Source organism: Salarias fasciatus, chromosome 22, assembly GCF_902148845.1.
Source record: "Salarias fasciatus chromosome 22, fSalaFa1.1, whole genome shotgun sequence".
Taxonomy (NCBI): domain Eukaryota; kingdom Metazoa; phylum Chordata; class Actinopteri; order Blenniiformes; family Blenniidae; genus Salarias; species Salarias fasciatus.
The window spans coordinates 28205996-28225365 of NC_043765.1; the positions used below are offsets into that span (position 1 = coordinate 28205996).

A 19370-nucleotide genomic window follows, 5' to 3' on the forward strand; every position below is an offset into this window, starting at 1 on the left:
TGCCCCATGCATTCAGAGTTGTCTCCCAATCGGACTGTCATTTCCAGTTCAGCCTCCCGTGCTGTCATCTCTAAACCATCAAACGCAGCTATCATGTCGTATACTTTCCCGGTCTAGCACAGATCCTTCCATTCAGCTCCATCCAGGCCACCTGCATGCTCGGTCTGCTTCATCTGCTTCATCAAGCTCCTGCTCATCCTCATGCCTCTCTACTCTAATGCAGACCTCCACTTGTCCAGTTTCAGCTCAACATACTGACGACAGACCACTGTGTCATCTGCAAACATCAAAACCCTTTAAGACTACTGCTTATTTTTTAAATTTGATGACTGTTCCATGTACTATATGAAATGCTAGGAAGGCTTGAGCGATGACAGATCAGTAACATGCCACAGTCCAGACCCTGCCAACACAGAGATGGGTTTCGGTGTATCCATCAGGTCTGTTTTAGAGAGAAAAATCACATAAAAACAAAAAGCTTCTTGGAGAAGCTGAAAGCAGATTTTAGTTAGGCTAGCACATTTTCTAAGACAACCTTCCGCTGACCCTCCATCTCATTCTTCAACTGTCTTCAGGTACAGCTGGAAAACCACAGAGTGGACCGAGTGCAGGGTGGACGTGCTGCTGAGCCAGCAGGACCGTCGGCGCGGCAACCAGACGGGTCTGTGTGGAGGCGGGACTCAGACCCGCGAGGTGTACTGCGTGCAGGCCAGTACTGAGACGCCGGCCAGCCTGGGCTCATTAAGGAGCAAAGAAGGTAATGTCCCCATCACTTGTCTCTTCTATTGTCCACTAAAGCGTTGGTTGGCAATAAGCTGTCTATGTGTTCGGCCACACAGCTTCATCCACAGGCGACATTTGTCCAGGTTTTGTTGGGGTTTGTGAAAAGGGACAATGCATATCTTTTGACATTTTTAACATCTCAAATGTCTTCAATAGCCCAGAAAACAACCAAAGTGTCATCAGCTCGAGTATCCCCTACAGTTTTACACTGAGAATATCAAAGTCGGTATTTCTGGACAGTTGGTAGTAGAATACTGTTGGTTGGCTTCCATTGGGAGGCGGGGCTCAGCCAAAGATTGAACTTATTAATTGTAGGGTAGATCATCACTTTTTAAAGATGGCGGTGTGCTCAGAGCCAGCCTGCCTCAGCAGCTCCTGGAACCTCGTCTGTTATTCGTTCTGAACACCACTACCCTCTCTCGGGACTTTATGCATTTCTGTCGTGGTTATTTCACTGGTTTGAACACTATTCACTGCTTTGTATTAAGCTTGGGTTAATCCCGAGGACTGGAGGACATGTCGGTTACACAGCTAGTATCGTGTATAAATGTGACCACCTGATGGTTCTGAAGTGATCGACCATCTGGGGGGAAATGCCCACAGAACCGGAGGAGTCAAGGAGGAGAGGCTGAGGCTGCAGAGTGTGTGTTAAACTGAGCGACCATTATGGGAAATGTAAGGTCCTTGGCAAATAAACAGAATGGAAGAACTGGAAGAGTTTCCCAGGATTCAGTGGGAGTTTCCCCGACATGTAGCTACACAAACAGGTACCAGACTCTGGTGTGACTGTCTCCGGCCTCCCCACTGTATGAGCAGACAGAGATACCACCGCGAGCAGCAAGACGAAGGAGGGGTGGGGGGGCTTGCTGTGTGTGTGTGTGTGTGTGTGTGTGTGGACTCCAGGTGGTGTAACCCTGGGCATATATCCAAACATTGAGCTTATTGCTGTTGGACTTCTCCCATAATGCCTTTCAAGGTAATTTACAAACGTTGTCGCCATTACTGTTTACATCCTCCCATCTGGGAATGCAGAACGGGAGTCATGTGACGGCCTACAAACAAAACACCTCGGGGCTTTCATCGTGATCACAGGTGACTTCAAACTTGTTTCTTTCTCCTCAACTCAAATCCACCACACAAGTTATCAGGCTCTAGACTTGTATGCAGACATTAATGATGCCTATAGCGCCACTGCCCTCCCCCCATTCAGCAGATCAGACATAGCCTGGACCTGCTCAGACCATCACAAAAGTATGTTGTACTGAAGCAACCAGTGACAGTGAAGACAGTATAATAAGTAAGGGAGTGGCCTCACAGTGCCAAGGAGTCACTGCAGGGTGCACTGAATAGAAAGTATGGACGCTTTCACAGCAACACTGTTTGGTCCAGTTGGTTTGGTGGACAGTCCAATCCGTGCTACCCAATGGATAGTGCGAATCCAAAGAAGCAGACAGTAAGAAGCCACTAGCATCTAGCCAACTAAAGGGGAGGGATGTTTTTTTTTGCTCTGATCAAATAATGAGCTGGATTCTACTTGACCATGACTTGACCATGCTCTGTGGTCAGTCTGTTTCAGCTGATATTGCCCCAAACGAGCAGCTGTTGTAATTGTGTGACGTCCAGACAGTTTTTTAGAGGCTCAGTTTTACGTGTGAGCACGTTTTGTGTCGGAATATTAATTCCTCACCATTATATCACCAGTCCATAAATGTATATTTCTGAACAAGTTAAGATCAAAAACCTCCTTAAAGTTCTCTGTAACAAGGCTTTATTTAATTTCTCCAAAGGATTGCGTCTTCCCCCCAAAACTCGTCTCAGGGTTTGGGTTCACTTGGCGGTGGTGTGCCGAGGTGCAGGCCGGGTCAGGGGTCAGCTCTGGATGAGGAGTCTGAGGACAGAATGCTGGCAAAGTTGCTGCTGAGCTTGAACAGTATCTCCCATTCCCAACATGAAACACCGGATGACCCTAAGAGAAGCTTCATCCAGCCTCGCTGTTTAGAGGTATAATGACTGAAACACCACGCTGTCGTCTCCATGTGTTTCAGATGATTGAAAGCTTTTCAGATACGTGTCCGGGCTTGAGGAAGCGTCGGAGCGTAGACATGTCAGGAGGAGTAACAGTACGGGGACTCGGCTGTGCCAAAGAAAAGAGGCTCCAAATGGTGCCGCTTTGGCTCCGAGACGGGGCCATCTGGACCCGCTCTCCCCGGTCACTGGGTTCCTGTCATTTACTGGATCGGCCACACTTGGGAGGGATTTAGAAATACAGAAAGTCTCCAGACATTTTGAGGGAAAACAACAACATAGTGAGGTTTTTTTTTTCACTTTCACAGAATCCAAACAGTTAATTAGATGGTAAATAACAGATTTCTAATAATAAGTGATTGTAAATGTTTAGCTGAACCAGATTGGATCCAACACAAATGAATTCAGTTTTATTTACATATATTCTAAATTTAACACAGTCCTCTCGCTCGTGAGCAGGTCAACTTGCTGCACAACAATTCAACTCACTGCAACGCCAAGTCACTGCAAACCGCTGACAGGATGGTCCAGACCAGCAGGGTCCTGCAGCAGCGCAGCAGTGGCATCCGCCTCCACCTTGAAGGGCACTTTTTGTCCCAGCTGGAGCGTTTTATGGGCTGATTCTCTTTGAGAGGATACAACAGAGAAGCGAAGTTATGGCAAAACCATCTATAGTACCCTGCTAACCCCAGGAAATGAGGCAACTCACGCTGGTGGGAGGAACTGGGAAATTGGCGATAGCAGTAAGCTTAGCATCGCCGGGCCGTACTGGCCCCTCATTAACCTGTTTACCACATCTGGCTCTGGCACACTCGCCAAAAGAGAAAACAAAGGATATTCCATTCAAAGCAAGTGTTTTATTAAGATCTTAATGTCACTACTGGATAATTCTACACATGGAATTTACACAAGCCTATTCACAAAGTCAGTGCATTTTACAGTTCATCACATCAGATTCATTGTATTGACAAGAAAACCTGTGAACACAGGTTGATTGTGTCCCAGCGACAGTGAGGCGGTAACAGGATGCTGGAGGTGTCAAAGTCACACAGGAAAGTCTTTTCACGTGATGGCTTCTGTCTCTCCGAACATCACGACGCACACCCGCTCACTTCTTTTTCAGTTGAATCCCTCTATCCTGAAATTTAGACTGTGCACGTTGATGACACTCTTGCCTCACGGTGAGAAGACATGGCTTCAGATATCGTCAGATAGCATTTCATCGTCACTGTTACACGCATTGAAAGTCACTTCTCTCCGTTCAGAAGCATTAAAAATGTACATACTTAGCAACGTTGAACAGAGATTAAGAAAAAATAGGACTGAAATATAGACAGAAAAAAAGAAACTAGAAAGTGTGAATCAGACTATGTGAACCTTCTACAGTTATAATATTGCCACTGGGCGTCAGGATTGCACTTGACAGTGAATATTGCCCTGAGGCATGTGACGTATACCCGTTCAAAAAATAAATAAAACATTTCCATTCTGCCCCTCAGCTTATAAAATCACCATCCTTTACCATCTGGTTGACAATGGAGCCCAGAACAGACTGAAAATAAACTCTGCATTGATTTCATTTAAATTCAGCTTCTCTCTCACGGGAAAACAAACAAGCATGAAGTGACTCTGGCTTTCTCTGTGCTGTTCCAACTCTGACTAGCTTCACTCAGAACTCTGGCAGACTCACCTTGCACTGGGTTCTCCCAGAGAATTTGTTTCCCAGCCGTTCGCCGTGCCACGTTTGCCATTCCCTCCTTCCCTCCATCCTTGGGAAGGTTTTGATGCTGTTTTGCATCAGTTTTTCGCCGGAGCCTCTGAGGCATCAGAGCCGTATGGTGAGAGAGTTGCGGCGATGACAACTGGGTTCTACCATTTTTCGTCCAGCAGTCGTCTCTGTATTGTTTATTTACTTCCTCAATGTGGAACTGAGACAACATGCCTGGATGTTGTTCAGGAAGAGTTATTGATGACGTGGCGAATTGAAAACAAAAACTTAATGTCTGTATGAAGCTCTTATAGCACAACATCTCGCCTACCATGCCAGAAAGCCATGTTTATCTTATTATTCAGTATCGCTTTTAGAGACACATAATATCCTCAAATAACATTCTGAACATGTGATATCAGAGTTCAAACATACACAACAGCTGTAGGACAAAAGATGGCGCCTATCATGACTTGACTACGTTTACATGCAGTCAATATTCGGGTTAAGGTCACTTTTCCGGTTTCTGAAACATTTGGAATAACCCGTTTACCTGCTTAAACACACAGCATTGCTCCATTTCACATGATCAGTAATCAGTTGGGAGATCCCCATTCAGACCACGGCCACAGACGACGTTATGACTGCTTTCGCACTTCACGCCACTGGGTGTGCTGTTTGCATGTTCAACCGTATTTTACACAGACACCACAGAAGAAGAAGGGCTGCAGGCTCTCTCTGCATGTTGTTAGAAAATGAGTGTTAGCCGGCAAGACGTGGTGACATGTTCAGTGATGCGATGCAGCGTTTTTCAGTAAAAGAGAAGAACTGAACCATCGTTTCCGTACATTATTTACGGAGCAGCAGTTAAACTGGATCACAAGTAATTCCTGTACTCTAAAGACCAAGATTCCTTGCAGATAGAACATGGCAGAACAGTATTTCATTTCGCTTTCTGCCAGGATATTCCGATGTGCGTTTATATGAACAGGAATTCGGGTTAGAAAAGGACTAACCCAGGGGTAATATTTGGGTTTTTAAAAACCGGAATATGAGCTTCTTTGGGTTTTTGCAGGTGTTTACATGGATGTGCGCAACCGGGTTATTACGAATATTCCAGTTAAGAAAGGGTTACTGCCTGCGTGTAAACGTACTGATTGCTGTAACTCTGTCACTATACGTGACCCAGTCCCGGTTTTAGACATGGTCTCTCTTAGCCCCGCCCCCTGACGACAGCTCTCACATCCTTTCCCCACACAGCCGCCTGTCAGATTATGAAACACACATTTCAGAACTGAAGCCTGACGGTCCATAACAAAGCGGAACACCATCTCCATTGGCAGGATGTGTGAAAAGCAGTGGCGATGCGGGACATCCAGGTCCTTCCTGTCCTCAGTACAGCCGCCGAACCAGCAGCTGAGCCACGCCGTGCAGCGGCCGGTCCGTCGGCTCTCGCTGTCGGCTGATAGGAGTCTGAGAGCAGCGTCTGACGCAGCTGCTTGGTGAAGGACAGTCCCTGTTGGACTCTGCTCGCCTGCTGTGAGACGAGGACGGACCGGGTGAAGTCTCCCCGGTTTCTCCAGTGTTGAGGTTCAGGCTGCTGCGGATGTTTGTGACACAAGGAGGCTAAGCCTGTCAGATGCTGTCAAGCTGTTTGAGATTTGTTCATAAGACGTTTCTAACCTACTAAAACAGGCAGTGGAAAATCAAGACGCCGGTTGAACACTCTTTATGAAACTAAATAAAGTTCTAAGTTTTCTCCAGCTCCTGTTAGCTAGGATAAGAATGTTGTGTTTGGAGTAATCAGATTCAGAGGCTTATTTAAAGGCTGGATGTTTCCTTCAGTTTAGTTTTTAATTAAAGCAGGAATTCATCCATCACTGGCTATCGTGTTTTAATTCAAACAGCATGTAGGGATGATATGTAGGCGGAAAACTGGATTTTCAAGGCACATTCTGAGTTAAAACGTGCTTCATCTCGCATCTGTTGGAGCCACACGCTCGGCTTCAGAATCCTGTGCTGTGCCTCGCACTTCCCGCGCTTCACCACATGTGGAGACAGCGAGGGGATTTACAGCGTGTTCAAATGCAGCTACAGGAATATGCTAATGCCGGAGCAGAAAAGTGAGCTGTAAAGCAGATCGGTGGCTTCAGCGACCTCTTGGTGTTGGGAGTGGCGCCGGTCGCACGGCCCTGCTTATCCAGCGCCGACACCGTAAGTCCGGCTCCATCTGGCCGGCGTGGACGGACCGCTGCGAGACATTACTGGGATCAGACGCTCGCTACCGGCGGCACGCTTTCATCTCTGGGCACGGAGACGGTTCTCGCAGCTTCCCCCCCTCACCTCCGAGCCAGGCGGCCCCGCCCGCCCATCAGCTGACAGGTGCTGCGTAAAGCGCTCCTGGGTGGAAGCAGCGAGACATTAAAGACGGTATTATAGCTGGATTTGGCTTCACGTTGGAGATGCGAGTGGAGAAAGAGGCATGAAATAGGTGCAGTAAATGAGGCGGCGCTGTGCCAGTGCAGCTGCCGAGCCGCTTCCTCTCCTCTCTGCAGCTTGCACCTGTCGGCGCTCTCAGGCAGGTTTCTCTCCAATCCTAACTCCTTTAATTTTAGGTACCTCTGGCGTGCCAGGGGGAAAATTACAGCCTTCATCCGTCTTGATCGCACTGTTGGAGCACTTTATTTCAGCTTCGCTTTCTTCACTTTGAATCACGCCGTGTCCTTTTGTTTTCTTTGAAGATGCTCCATTGTTTAAATTTTGTCACAAAGAATAAAAGCACTTGTGCCACCTGTGCACCAAAAACTTTTATAAGATTTACAAATAAATCCTCCTTATGTCCCATGCAATAGTTTCTTGCATTTCTCTGCCTGTGGATCCATAGAAATGTGCAAGAAGAGGAAGTAGCCACTGGTTGACCTTTTGCTAAGGTATAAGGAAATTTCTTGCCACGAAATTTCGCGAAAATAAAAAAAAAAGACGAAATAAAATTCAAAGATGCGCGAAATAAAGAACGTGAAAAGGCGCCACGCACCACTGAGACTGGTGATTTTTGACCCTCCTCGCCTACCGTAGCAAAACACTCGCTTCAAAATGGAGGAAGGTGAAGTTGAATTAGCTGACGCTCCTTCGTCAGATAAATCGGTTGTGTGGACCGATTTTGGCCTCCCGTGTGAACGACGAGAGGACGGTGAGAAGAGTCCGGATAAAACAAGAACCGTGCACCCTTTTTCTTTTTCAAAAAGCTTTTTTTTTTAACTGAAGACAGGCATATTTGTTGCAGCAACAAAACACTTCTTCACTGAGATTGTTATGCTTGTATTTTCACTGATTTTGTATTTTTTTCAAAGAGAATTTTTTTATTGATGCAGCATTATTTTTTTTATATCTGAGTAAAGAATAAAGAAAATGAGATTTTGGCTTAACTTGCTACTGTTGGGGATTTTCTTTAATCTTCATTTCATTTCGTGAGTCCGGTTTCGTGTTTCGTACCGTTTCGTGAGTTGACCGTTTCGCTACAGCCCGAGTTCTGAATGCCTGCTTCTGGATGAAAACGAGCAGGATTGTTTCCGGTGGCTCACATCTTTCACGTGGTCGTAACGGCAGGAAGGTGTAATGGGATGTAAACGCGGCACCCCGAGTCGTATCAGCTGTTTTTCTTGTTCCGATGACGACGACCGAAGTGAGCCTCAAACTGTGAGGTTCTGTACGACAGCTGTGAGAACCACCGAGACGCCGCCAGTCCTCGGCTGGAGAAGAAGTGGGAGTCGGGTAATTGATGGCGGCGGGCGCGTGGCAGCCGGGGCGGCGGCCTCCGAGCTTCCTAATTTGGCAGCTGGAAGCACAGCGCAGGGAAGAAAGAACCATCTGGCGCAGAGTCACCTGAACAAGGTCAGCCTGTGTAGAGATTCCCATTAATCAGCCGCTGCTCTGCCTGGGAAGACTTCAGACGGAGGGAGGAGAACAAAGAGGCTATTGTTCTCCTAATGTTTTTAATGGAACACGAGGAAAAAAAAGGCTCCCGAGAAGAAAATGGATGTTTAATGGAACAACGCCTAAACAAATTAAAGATAAAGTTACCAACTGATCAAGGAGAGGCTTGGATTCCGCACACTGGAGTGAATATATAACGTTGTTTCTAATTGAATATGTTTGTGATTACTTAAAAAAAAGTTTAACCCATCTTTCCATCTTCTAAAGTTCATGCATTTTTGAAAAGTTTGTATTTTTAACTTTCATTTATTTTTCCTTGAGAGCATAAACCTTGATATGAACCTTCTCATTTTCCAGGGAGTCCTCAAGTCCAAAAGGAAAAGTTGCATTTTCATTGGCTCCAGGCAACATTGACATGTGAACGGAAACCCAAAACCCAAAAAAAGTTTTCCCTTTCACTTGTGAGACGAATCCTTTCCGTATGTTTGTGTTTGAAACAGAAACGCTGGACTGCCACAGCAAATGAAGGTATCTCTGAGCTGTTTGAAATTATAGTCAGACTTTTCTCCTCATGCTGACAATACCGTCTTTATAACGAGTTGCATTAATAACTGAACAGCAATGAAACTGGAAGAATTTTGACAGGAAACCAACTACGTCCAGAGCAACCTCTGTTAGGATTGTAGTTGTGTGAATATCAGGAGTGTCAGTGTCCAACAGTATCCGCCTGTTCAAATGTCAGCCTGTCTGTGAAAACCACAAACTCTTGACAACTAGCACCCAACAGTATAATCTCATCTGAATCAGCCGCTGACTCTGTCTCCACAGCCTCACATGAGGGTCTGGACCCTCATGTGAGGCTGTGTGGCACTAAAGATGTCCTCTTGAACACTATGCACAGGCCCACAGAGGTTTTGTCTTTGCTGTTCGTCCCTCTTTAAACTGACGTGTTATTTTAGAGAGAAGAGCGTCAGCGTGCTGCAGGACTGTCAGCAGTGACGAGCTGTCTTGACCTGCCGAGCCTCTGACACATTTGGCCCTTGAGTTGTAAAACGATACGACAAATAGACACCGCTGAAAACTGCCTCTCCAAATTTGTCATGATCCTTTCAGCAACTTCTGCCAGCATCAGTCTGGACACAGTTCCAGATGTCCTGCTGGCGTTTTGACCAATAAAATCACTCAGAATCAACTTGGCAGTGTCGTCTGAGTCATCTGTCTCACTCTCTAAAATGCTTTTAGAGTTCACTGGTTTGTGGTGAGGACCGAGGACGTCTTTGATTCCTGAATGACGGTGAAGCTCGTTCTCGATGTGATCATTTTCACTCATCTGTTGGTCCTTCAGGGACCCGTCCTGTCTTTTCAACTGGCTCAAGTTCCCAGTATCCTTGAAATTTGCCAACAGGCTTCTAGACAATCCTCCATCATTTCCCCTGATAGCACACACTCACACACCAATAGCACACATTCACACACTCCTGTCGACACTTGAGACAGAACGGAATCCACACGGACTGACCTCTTTGGCCAGGACGACTTTACCGCCCAGGTCTTGGTTTACGGGCTGGTTCACAACATGCATCAGTTTGTGAGTGATGTTTGTGTCTGCGAACCGCTCTGAGTGTGTTTGTGACTCGTTGGGTGTGAGTAAAACATGTTTGGTGTGTTTGTGAGATTTTGGCAGGATTGTAACTCCATAAATGTTCTATGTCTATACAAATGCAGTAAGAGTAGCAGGTCAATACGAGCATGTTGTCTGTTCTCCTCTTTGCAGCCAGTCGGCTGCAGCAGGAAAGACTCACTGAACGAGTTAATGACTCGAGAGTCACCGATCAGTAAAGGGAATCACAGGTTCTGAACCATTCAAACGGCACTAGCTGCTCGGCCTCAGGCACATCCTTTGACTTAAATGACTTAAAGTGAGTCTTCCATTTATTGTTTAACAACATTAAAACGGAAAATGGTTTTCCCAAAGCAAAATGGTGATGAAGTGGCTGGAAGGTACCTGGACTGTACGAGAACCAGAGCTTCATTTAGCACCACTGGTTTGACAGCTGGGTCTGAGATAAAGAAATCCATTCTCTTCCTTACAAGGCAGCACAGAGTGGAAGTGTGATTATTTATTTTAACTTAATTTTGTTAAAATAAGTTTTTACATCTTTTTTTAGTAGAATTGTAATTCTGTAAGTGAGCTTACTGCTGTTGGAAACAGTTGCCTTGGTGTCTCTCCACTCAGCAAATTCCTTGTGTTGGCAGCTGTACTTTGCAATATAATCTGATCCTTATTCTGATACTGAGTATATTTGCAATATAAAAGTGTCAGGAAAGTATCAGGGTCGGCTGAGACTGAAATCTAAAAACATGGATTGTATCGGGGACCAAAGAGTGTGACATCCTGATCTCACATGTCTGATTGAAGCAACGCATTAATATCCGTACATGATCCGGAGGACCGGAGCTGGGGACCGTCTCTCTAACAGCGTGTCCCTCTCCACAGCGTCCCGCCCGGTGGACAGCGACCTGTGTCTGGGGATTCCCCCCAACACCACCCAGCTCTGCCACATCAGCTGCCCCGTGGAGTGCCAGGTGTCTTCCTGGAGCGCCTGGGGACCCTGCACCTACGAGAACTGCCAAGACCAGGCGGCCAAGAAAGGTAAGGACCGATGCTGCGAACCGGAGAGCGAGTCCAGTCAGTGTCTTACTTCAAATGTCTCCTGTCCTGTCAACTAAACGAAGCAGTGACAAAGTGGAGCTTTCACAGCTCAACAGTCAAAGACCTGCTGCATACCTCACCTTCAGAGCCAACATTTAAGCTTCGTTACACCCTTTACCTGTGAGAGTTCCTGGTTCAATCACAAGTTGAAAGAGTCTCTGTCATTTGTGCTGTCAGCAGTGGTTTGTAGCAGCACGTTAACGTGGTAGGTATGTTGAGATCTTTACAGAAACAGTCGGTTTTACTTCATCTGCAGATTAACAATAGTCTTTTGATGGATTGAGTTGCCTGTTACCCAGACACTCGCCTCGTGGTGCGACAGGTACAAAGAAAGACAACCGAAGCATTTTCTCTTTGAACTGGGAATTTGGAGAGTCTGGAGTTTTATTTGGAAAATTTGTTGAAGCACCTCAACAGCTCAGTTTCAGTATGAACATGGTGCAAACTTTGCACAGTTCCAAAATATTCAACAGATATGGCAGATCAAAACGTCTATAAAATTAAACACCAAGACAGAACATGTGCACTGTGGCCCAGCTTTACCGTTTTATTTCTCACGTTTCCTCCAAAAAACACCAGAAAAATCATCAGAAACTCAACCGCGGAGAATTAATTCACACACGTTGTTCTTTTATTCTCTTTCCATTGTTTTTCAAGCGACCTCCTGTGATGCTGTGTTGCCTCGTGAGCCGTTCTGAAACACCCACAGCGGTCCGAGCAGCGCCGACTCTAATCTACCTCCAAAACGCCATTTTCAGAGGAAGTGAAGGAAAACCTTCACCTCCCTGGGTGTGTGTGTTGGTGTGTATTAAAGGCTCTGGAGGTTTTAAACAGAATAAAGTATTCTGAGTAAACCATTGAAAGTCAGAAAATAGAGTGACGAGGTCATTAAACTCAGTTTACAATAATGACGGATGAGTGTAACTACAGAAGCAATAATTCCTGATTTCAGTCACAGAATTGAATTTTGCAGATCAGTCAGTAAATCTGACTAATTGGTGTTCATGAAATGAGACCATAATGCTTTGCTCCTCATCAGGATGGCTTTGACCGTGTACTCCTAGATCTCCGCTGCCAGTATCCGTGTTAATCCTCACAGGAGGGTCTTTTAATCTGAAGGCCTGTTCCGATGTAGGAGTCAGATCCCGTCTCTCGTCGGGGCAGCGAGCGAACGCCGGACCGCCAGATTCTGTCTCGTGGCCGTTTTGCGCTCCATCAGCGGGCTTTCTGTGGCCGCCGCTTCAACCCTAATTATCCTGGAACAGCAGTGCCCCCCTCCCACCCGCCCGCCATGACTAATGCATGTTGACTCTGCCTTAATGAAGCGCCTCAAATGAAAGGGCCGCTGGAAATCCCCCTCCATGCATCTTAATGATGGATCCGCTCCCGCTCCGTCCCTTCCAGACGCCACTTCTGCTCTCGTCGTCACGCCGCTTGTAAAGCAAACGCGCAACGCTGATCCTTGAGTGCGTCCGCCCCGGTTCTCATTATCCGCGGAGACGGCGACTGGGAAGCGGGTGCTTCCGGGTCCTGATCTCTTCATCCTCCTCCTGATGCCGGGCGGGAGCGTCGCCGCGGCGTGTTTGAAGAGGCGAGCGTCGGTTTGCTCAGTCTGATGTGTTTGCTCTGCGTTCCAGCGGCGTCCTAACTGTGTTTGTCCAGGAGGATAAGTTTATCTAAAGCACACAGCTCCACTTGTGTTCCTGCTTAATGAGAAATATTGAATGCAGTGATATTGCAGCGCCGGTAAGACGCCGACTGATTGACGACACAAAGAAAGAACGACTTGAGGAAAGCTTGATGACATGAGCGTCTGCAGACACTGACAGAGTGAACTCCTCTACAATCTTAAGGCCAAATGAGCAACGTCAGGCTCTTTATAGGTGTATTCCCCCCTGTAATTTGACACCAGCCTCACCCTTTTACTGACTGCTTCCAGAAAGAGCTGTCCCTGTTGTAAATTCATATTAAACTAGTTAAATATGCATCATAACATAGTGCTGTCTTGCAATACTGATGTGACATATACATGATACTTATTATTCAAAACCTACTTAAAAAAATAAAAATTAATAAATTATTTTCCACCTGTGGATCATATTTATAGTAAATCACCTGCAGTATGCATGTTAACTGAAAGTGCAATCATTGTATTGTGTAACTGAACGGTTAGCTCATCCTGGTAAACCAGGCTCATGCTACCTTCTTGTCTGAAATTCAAACCTCTCAGTCAGTGACAGGTTTTGAAATAGTGAAGAAATTATTTTAAACAGTGGATGAAATGGACGAAAACATTGAGTACAAGGAGGAGGGGACGGGGAGGGCACGCTCCCGAACAAACAAACGGCGGAAAAGAGTCTGCCTCATGTTCCCCTGGAGCATCGTTTCACCATTTTTATGTCTTCAGTGACTTCCAGTCAGGAAAACAGCACTCACCTTTACAGTAACACACTTACTCTGCCCGTGATTGACTGGATCCTAACTTTAAATGGCTTCACTTTGCCTCCGAAATCTAACGGCATGAAATGTCACAACACTGTGACGGTGATGAGAACGCTGTGTGACAGCCGCCGGTTCCTCCCAGGCCCTCACACCGTGACGTCAGTGGAGTGTGAGTGTTTGAGCTCCGGCTTGAGGGAGGACCGTGGAAACGAGCCAGAGAGCAGTAGATCAGGGAAGCTTAGCGGCTAACCGTGCTAACCGTGTGTGAAAACACACCAGCAAGACGGAGAGCCAGAAGAGTCACGTTTAACTTCACAAACATGGATACAGACAGGGGATTACAGGTGATTCTGGTGCTTCAGCCCTTTAACTGTAAGCTCACATTCAGGTCTTTGCATGAACAATATATAGCCACCAGCTAACGCTGGTGGCTATACATGTAGCTACCAGCTAATGCTAAACATGTAGCTACCAGCTAATGCTAAACATGTAGACTTCAGCTAATACTAAACATATAGCCACTAGCTAACTCAAAACATGTAGGTAGCAGCTAACGCTAAACATGTAGCCACCAGCTAACACTAAACATGTAGCCACCAGCTAACGCTAAACATGTAGCCACCACCTAACGCTAAACATGTAGCCACCAGCTAACGCTAAACATGTAGCCACCAGCTAACATTAAACATGTAGCCACCAGCTAACACTAAACGTGTAGCCACCACCTAACGCTAAACATGCAGCCACCAGCTAACGCTAAAAATGTAGCCACCAGCTAACGCTAAACATGTAGCCACCAGCTAACATTAAATATGTAGTCACCAACTAACGCTAAACATGTAGCCACCAGATAACACTAAACATGTAGCCACCAGCTAATACTAAACATGTAGCCACCAGCTAATACTAAACATGTAGCCACCAGCTAATGCTAAACATGTAGCCATTAGCTAACTCAAAATGTGTAGGTAGCAGCTAACGCTAAACATGTAGCCACCAGATAACACTAAACATGTAGCCACCAGCTAATACTAAACATGTAGCCACCAGCTAATGCTAAACATGTAGCCATTAGCTAACTCAAAATGTGTAGGTAGCAGCTAACGCTAAACATGTAGCCACCACCTAACGCTAAACATGTAGCCACCAGCTAACGCTAAAAATGTAGCCACCAGCTAACGCTAAACATGTAGCCACCAGCTAACATTAAATATGTAGTCACCAACTAACGCTAAAAATGTAGCCACCAGATAACACTAAACATGTAGCCACCAGCTAATACTAAACATGTAGCCACCAGCTAATACTAAACATGTAGCCACCAGCTAATGCTAAACATGTAGCCATTAGCTAACTCAAAATGTGTAGGTAGCAGCTAACGCTAAACATGTAGCCACCAGATAACACTAAACATGTAGCCACCAGATAACACTAAACATGTAGCCACCAGCTAATACTAAACATGTAGCCACCAGCTAATGCTAAACATGTAGCCATTAGCTAACTCAAAATGTGTAGGTAGCAGCTAATGCTAAACATGTAGCTACCAGCTAACGCTAAACATTTAGCCACCAGCTAACGCTTAACATCTAGCCATGCGTTAACACTAATCATGTAGCCATGACATTTGCTTAACATCTAGCTAAGGGCTAGCACTAAACATGTCCACTGAACAAAAATATAACTGCATTACTTTTGTTTTTGGACAGTAAAAAAAAAACATGATTTTGTTGCATAAACATTCTGAACTGTATTTACTGATGCAGTTATCTTCCAAAATTAGTTAGAATTTAAAAAAATGTGTCTTTTATCATCTTGTAATCAGGATTTATTAAGAATTGTGTGTTCTTGAGTTACTGATGTAATGTCTGCACTAATTGCATGATCTCTTGAACTTCTGTTCATCATTGTCTAAACTGTGTCCATTTCCCCTTAGAGTTCCGTCACTGTCCATTACTGTCAGAAAAAGAAAAAAAAAAACTTTTGTAGACTCAAAACATGTGAGTTGAAGTGTTTGTGAGGTTTGTCAGTCTTTCTGATGGTTCTTTCCAGCTCCCTCTGCTACCAGTATCAAGAGGACATTAATGCTAAACGAGCAAAGGAGGAAAATGAAGGATTGACTGAGCATTAGCAGCTCTCAAGCTGGCATTTCAGATCGTTTTCATCCAGACAGCAGCCAGGAGATGCCAGGAGGGCTTTTAGTTTGGCTACTTCCTGGAACCAACCGCGTCCAACTGCATCCTGTTCCAGCATTAACACAGATGGTCAGGTTGATCCGGGTCACTCTGTTGGCTCCACGTTCCGCCGTGTCTGCTGAATCCAGCCAGAACGTAAAGAACATCAATAAGTAAAATTAAAAACAACATGAACAAATGGTTGCTACATGGAATCAGGAGTGAAACGGAACAAAAACTATCGGATCTGGATTAAAAAAAAAAAAAAAAAAGACCTTGCTGATGGTGTGTGAAACATTTTGAAAACTACTTCAAAGAAGGATTTTCTGTCAACTCTGCAAAGATACATGCCGAAGCAAACATGCTAGGAGTGATCGGGCTAGCAGGTTGTGTTTGTCACAATTTACAGTAGATTTGACAGAAACAACCTTTAAGAAAGTATATTTGCAACACAGACATGCATGGATGGAAGCAGACGATCTCTAGGTGTACGCACTACAGTCTCTAAAGGAGCTCTATCATGGAAAATAGACTTTCATGAGCTTTTAACTTTGTTAGTGTGTGATTACCTCATAAAAACTTCAGTTCAGTCGGTGTTTCTCTTTATTTGAGCATATTGTAATATATAATATGCGTATTCAGAGCCCCCCCTCCTCCCCCCTCAAAAGACTGGCCGACCTATGCAGACCGGTGATCAACCATAGCAGCAGTTTCTAAACAGCATAGTTTAGAAACTCTGACCTGCGTAGATGGCAGCATGTAGACACCATAGATATATACAATATAGTCTGGTTCGGCAGCTCTGGGTCTCTATGCTCGTCATGGTCATGCTATGCTGGTTCCGGGGTAACATGAAGTCTAGTTGTTTGAACTTCCTGTTGTAAATACGGCAGATCCAATTACTGATATTTTATAATATAGAAGTACTCCATAGTGCCAGGGGGCTAAAATAGCTTCTTATTGACTGAAGGTGACTTTGACAGGCTGGGAAAAGCAGGATATGTCTTCCTCTTAAACATTCAGGGAGGTGGTTGTATATTTCAGCAGGTTTGCATGTCTGACTGATTGCCCTGGAGTCTGCACAAAGGCAACGCATTATCACATCCATTAAGAGTTGTCATTTGAAAATGAGATCATGATATGGAATGTTTTGATGGAAAAGGCCCGATGAAGGTCTTTACCGCAAAGTATGAAACCATTAAAAAGAAACAAGTCCAATCTAATCAGGTAGTAATCCTGAAACCATCAGGTCCAGGTACCTCACTGGCCCAAGCCATCTTCTGTTCTGTAGTTACATTGGCCACATGCTTAAAGTGTAATTACATGCGTTTTAAAGTATAATTACATGCGCGTTGCAGTGTAAGTACATGCATGTCATGGCGTAATTACATGTGTTTTAAAGTGTAATTACATGCATGTTACAGTGTGATTACATCCAAGCGCAATTACATGAAAGTGTAATTGCATGCGTGTTACAGCGTGATTATATGGTATTGCATGTTTTTTGTTTTGTATCATTGTTTTTTTGTATTGTATGGTAATTGCATGCACGTTACAGGGTACATGTGTGTTACAGTGTAATTACATGCGCTTTACAGGGTAATTGCATTCAAGTGTAATTATATGCATTTTACAGTGTAATTACATGCAAGTGTAATTACATGCGTGTTACAGCGTAATTACATGCAAGTGTAGTTACGTGCAAGTGTAATTACATGTGTGTTGCAGTGTAATTACATCCACTTTCAATCAATCAATCCATCAATTTATTTTTGTATAGCCCAGTATCACAACAACAGTTGCCTCAGAGGGCTTCAAGATGTTACATCAGTTGGTAAAAATAAAAACAGTGAATAAGCATAATGTTAATATGTCAAATTCACAGTAACGAGACAAAACGAAGCAACCACCGCCTTAGACCCTCACATCCGGCAAGAAAAAACTCCAAAAACCCAGTGGGAGAAGAAGAAATCTTGGGGAGAACCACAGTATGGAGGGATCCCTCTCCCAGGGACGGACAGCTTTGGCAACAGCTAGCATGAGACAATAAGAAGTAAAGCCTAGGACAATGTTGAGGACAGTCCGTTGGACGGTCCAGTACAGGAACCACGGATCCCAGAAGTAGAACCGAAGCCAGTCCGCGGGCAGGACCGACAGGAGTGTCCTCCCGGTTCGGACGGCATGTAATTACATGCGTGTTACTGCGTAATTACATGCGTGTTGCAGTGTAATTACATGCATTTTAAAGTGTATTTTCAAATGTGTTACAGTGTAATTACAAGGGTTTTGAAAAGGTCTGAGGCAGATCAGATTGAAAAAGCTCCCAGTTCAGTTGAGTGTGTGCTGCACTGTCATGATGGAAAAGGATGCCACACTGATTAAATCTAGAAATTTGTTGGAACAGAGTGCAGACTGCAGACAAAAAAACTCCTAAAGCAAAACAACCAAAACAAGGAGCATGGAGACAGTGTGCAGTCGTCAGTGGGTTTTTTTGTTTTTTGGTTTTTTTTTGGTTTTTTTTTTTATAAATCCACCTTCACTTTCGAAATCCACAGAGCTTGGGAGGTAGTTTGAGCTCGCTCTGTGATTGATTAATGCTGCAGCCAAACACTGCAGAACTCAATGTGGAAAAACCCTGCTGGAATTCTGTAACCTCATAAACCAGACCCGCCCACTCCTCATCCACATTTGGATTTGTAGCTGGGCTCAGTCTGGATAGGAGCCCATAGAAACTTCTTGCAGGGGGTGTCGGTTACTCCTTTGACTGACAGCGTACTTCAGCCAATCAGCGCTTCAAAACAAATACGTCATCAAAATGCGTTCGCTTCTCTAAGGGTTAGCATTAGCTCATTAGCTCTAGCTTCCTTACACGCAGGGCCGGCCCGGGCTTCAGAGGCGAAAAGCCTCAAAAAGCGGCAACGCTGATTGGCTCTGTCGTTTCACGACCGAGTGAAATCCCCTTCTACGGGCTTCTACCCAGACTGAGCCCATCTCCAAAATCCAAACGCAGATGAGGAGTGGGCGGGGCTGGTTTATGAGGCTAAGAATTCTGAGCATCTGGAGAAACTCTGTTTCGGCCCCCTGGTGGTCTGCAAAGGTATTGACAATCAGTATAGAGAGTTGAGTATCAATACACCTCATGTCTCAGTATTACAGAAGAGCCCCTTGTTCTTCATCTACTAATTCATGATGAAATTAAAGTTTTCCGTATTGATTTTATCTGCTCTTTGTTGTTAATGTTACTGATTATTGATCGTGTCTCTGACTGATAGATTGAGGTAATCTGTCTTATGTTTGTGTTTGGCTGTGAAACACTTTGCTTGATAGAAATATTTTCACCTCCTGTCATTTTTCTTTTCTTCAGTGGCCCTGACACTCTTCCATAGAGTCCACACACTTATTTCAATTTTAAAAAAAGACGAGAACAGACAATAAAAGATGAATAAATTCTGTCAGTCCTCTTTCATGAGGCTGATATTCAGCACTTTGGTGCTGAAGTTGGTTTCCAATTGGTTGGCGAAGATCCTTCTACCCTTGAACTACATATTGTTGTGAGCGTGAAGCAGGCTTCAACAGAACACTGGACCATGTT

The 19370-nt window shown here is 44.9% G+C and overlaps 1 protein-coding gene across 1 annotated transcript in view; it reads left to right on the forward strand.

The window, feature by feature from the left end:
• thsd7aa (thrombospondin, type I, domain containing 7Aa) overlaps positions 1-19370 on the forward strand; it is a 151535-nt gene that overhangs the window by 73922 nt on the left and 58243 nt on the right. The window contains exons 4-5 of the mRNA XM_030120128.1: positions 576-757; positions 10947-11102. Of these exons, the coding sequence (XP_029975988.1) occupies positions 576-757; positions 10947-11102 (338 nt within the window). The remainder of the gene's footprint in view (positions 1-575; positions 758-10946; positions 11103-19370) is intronic.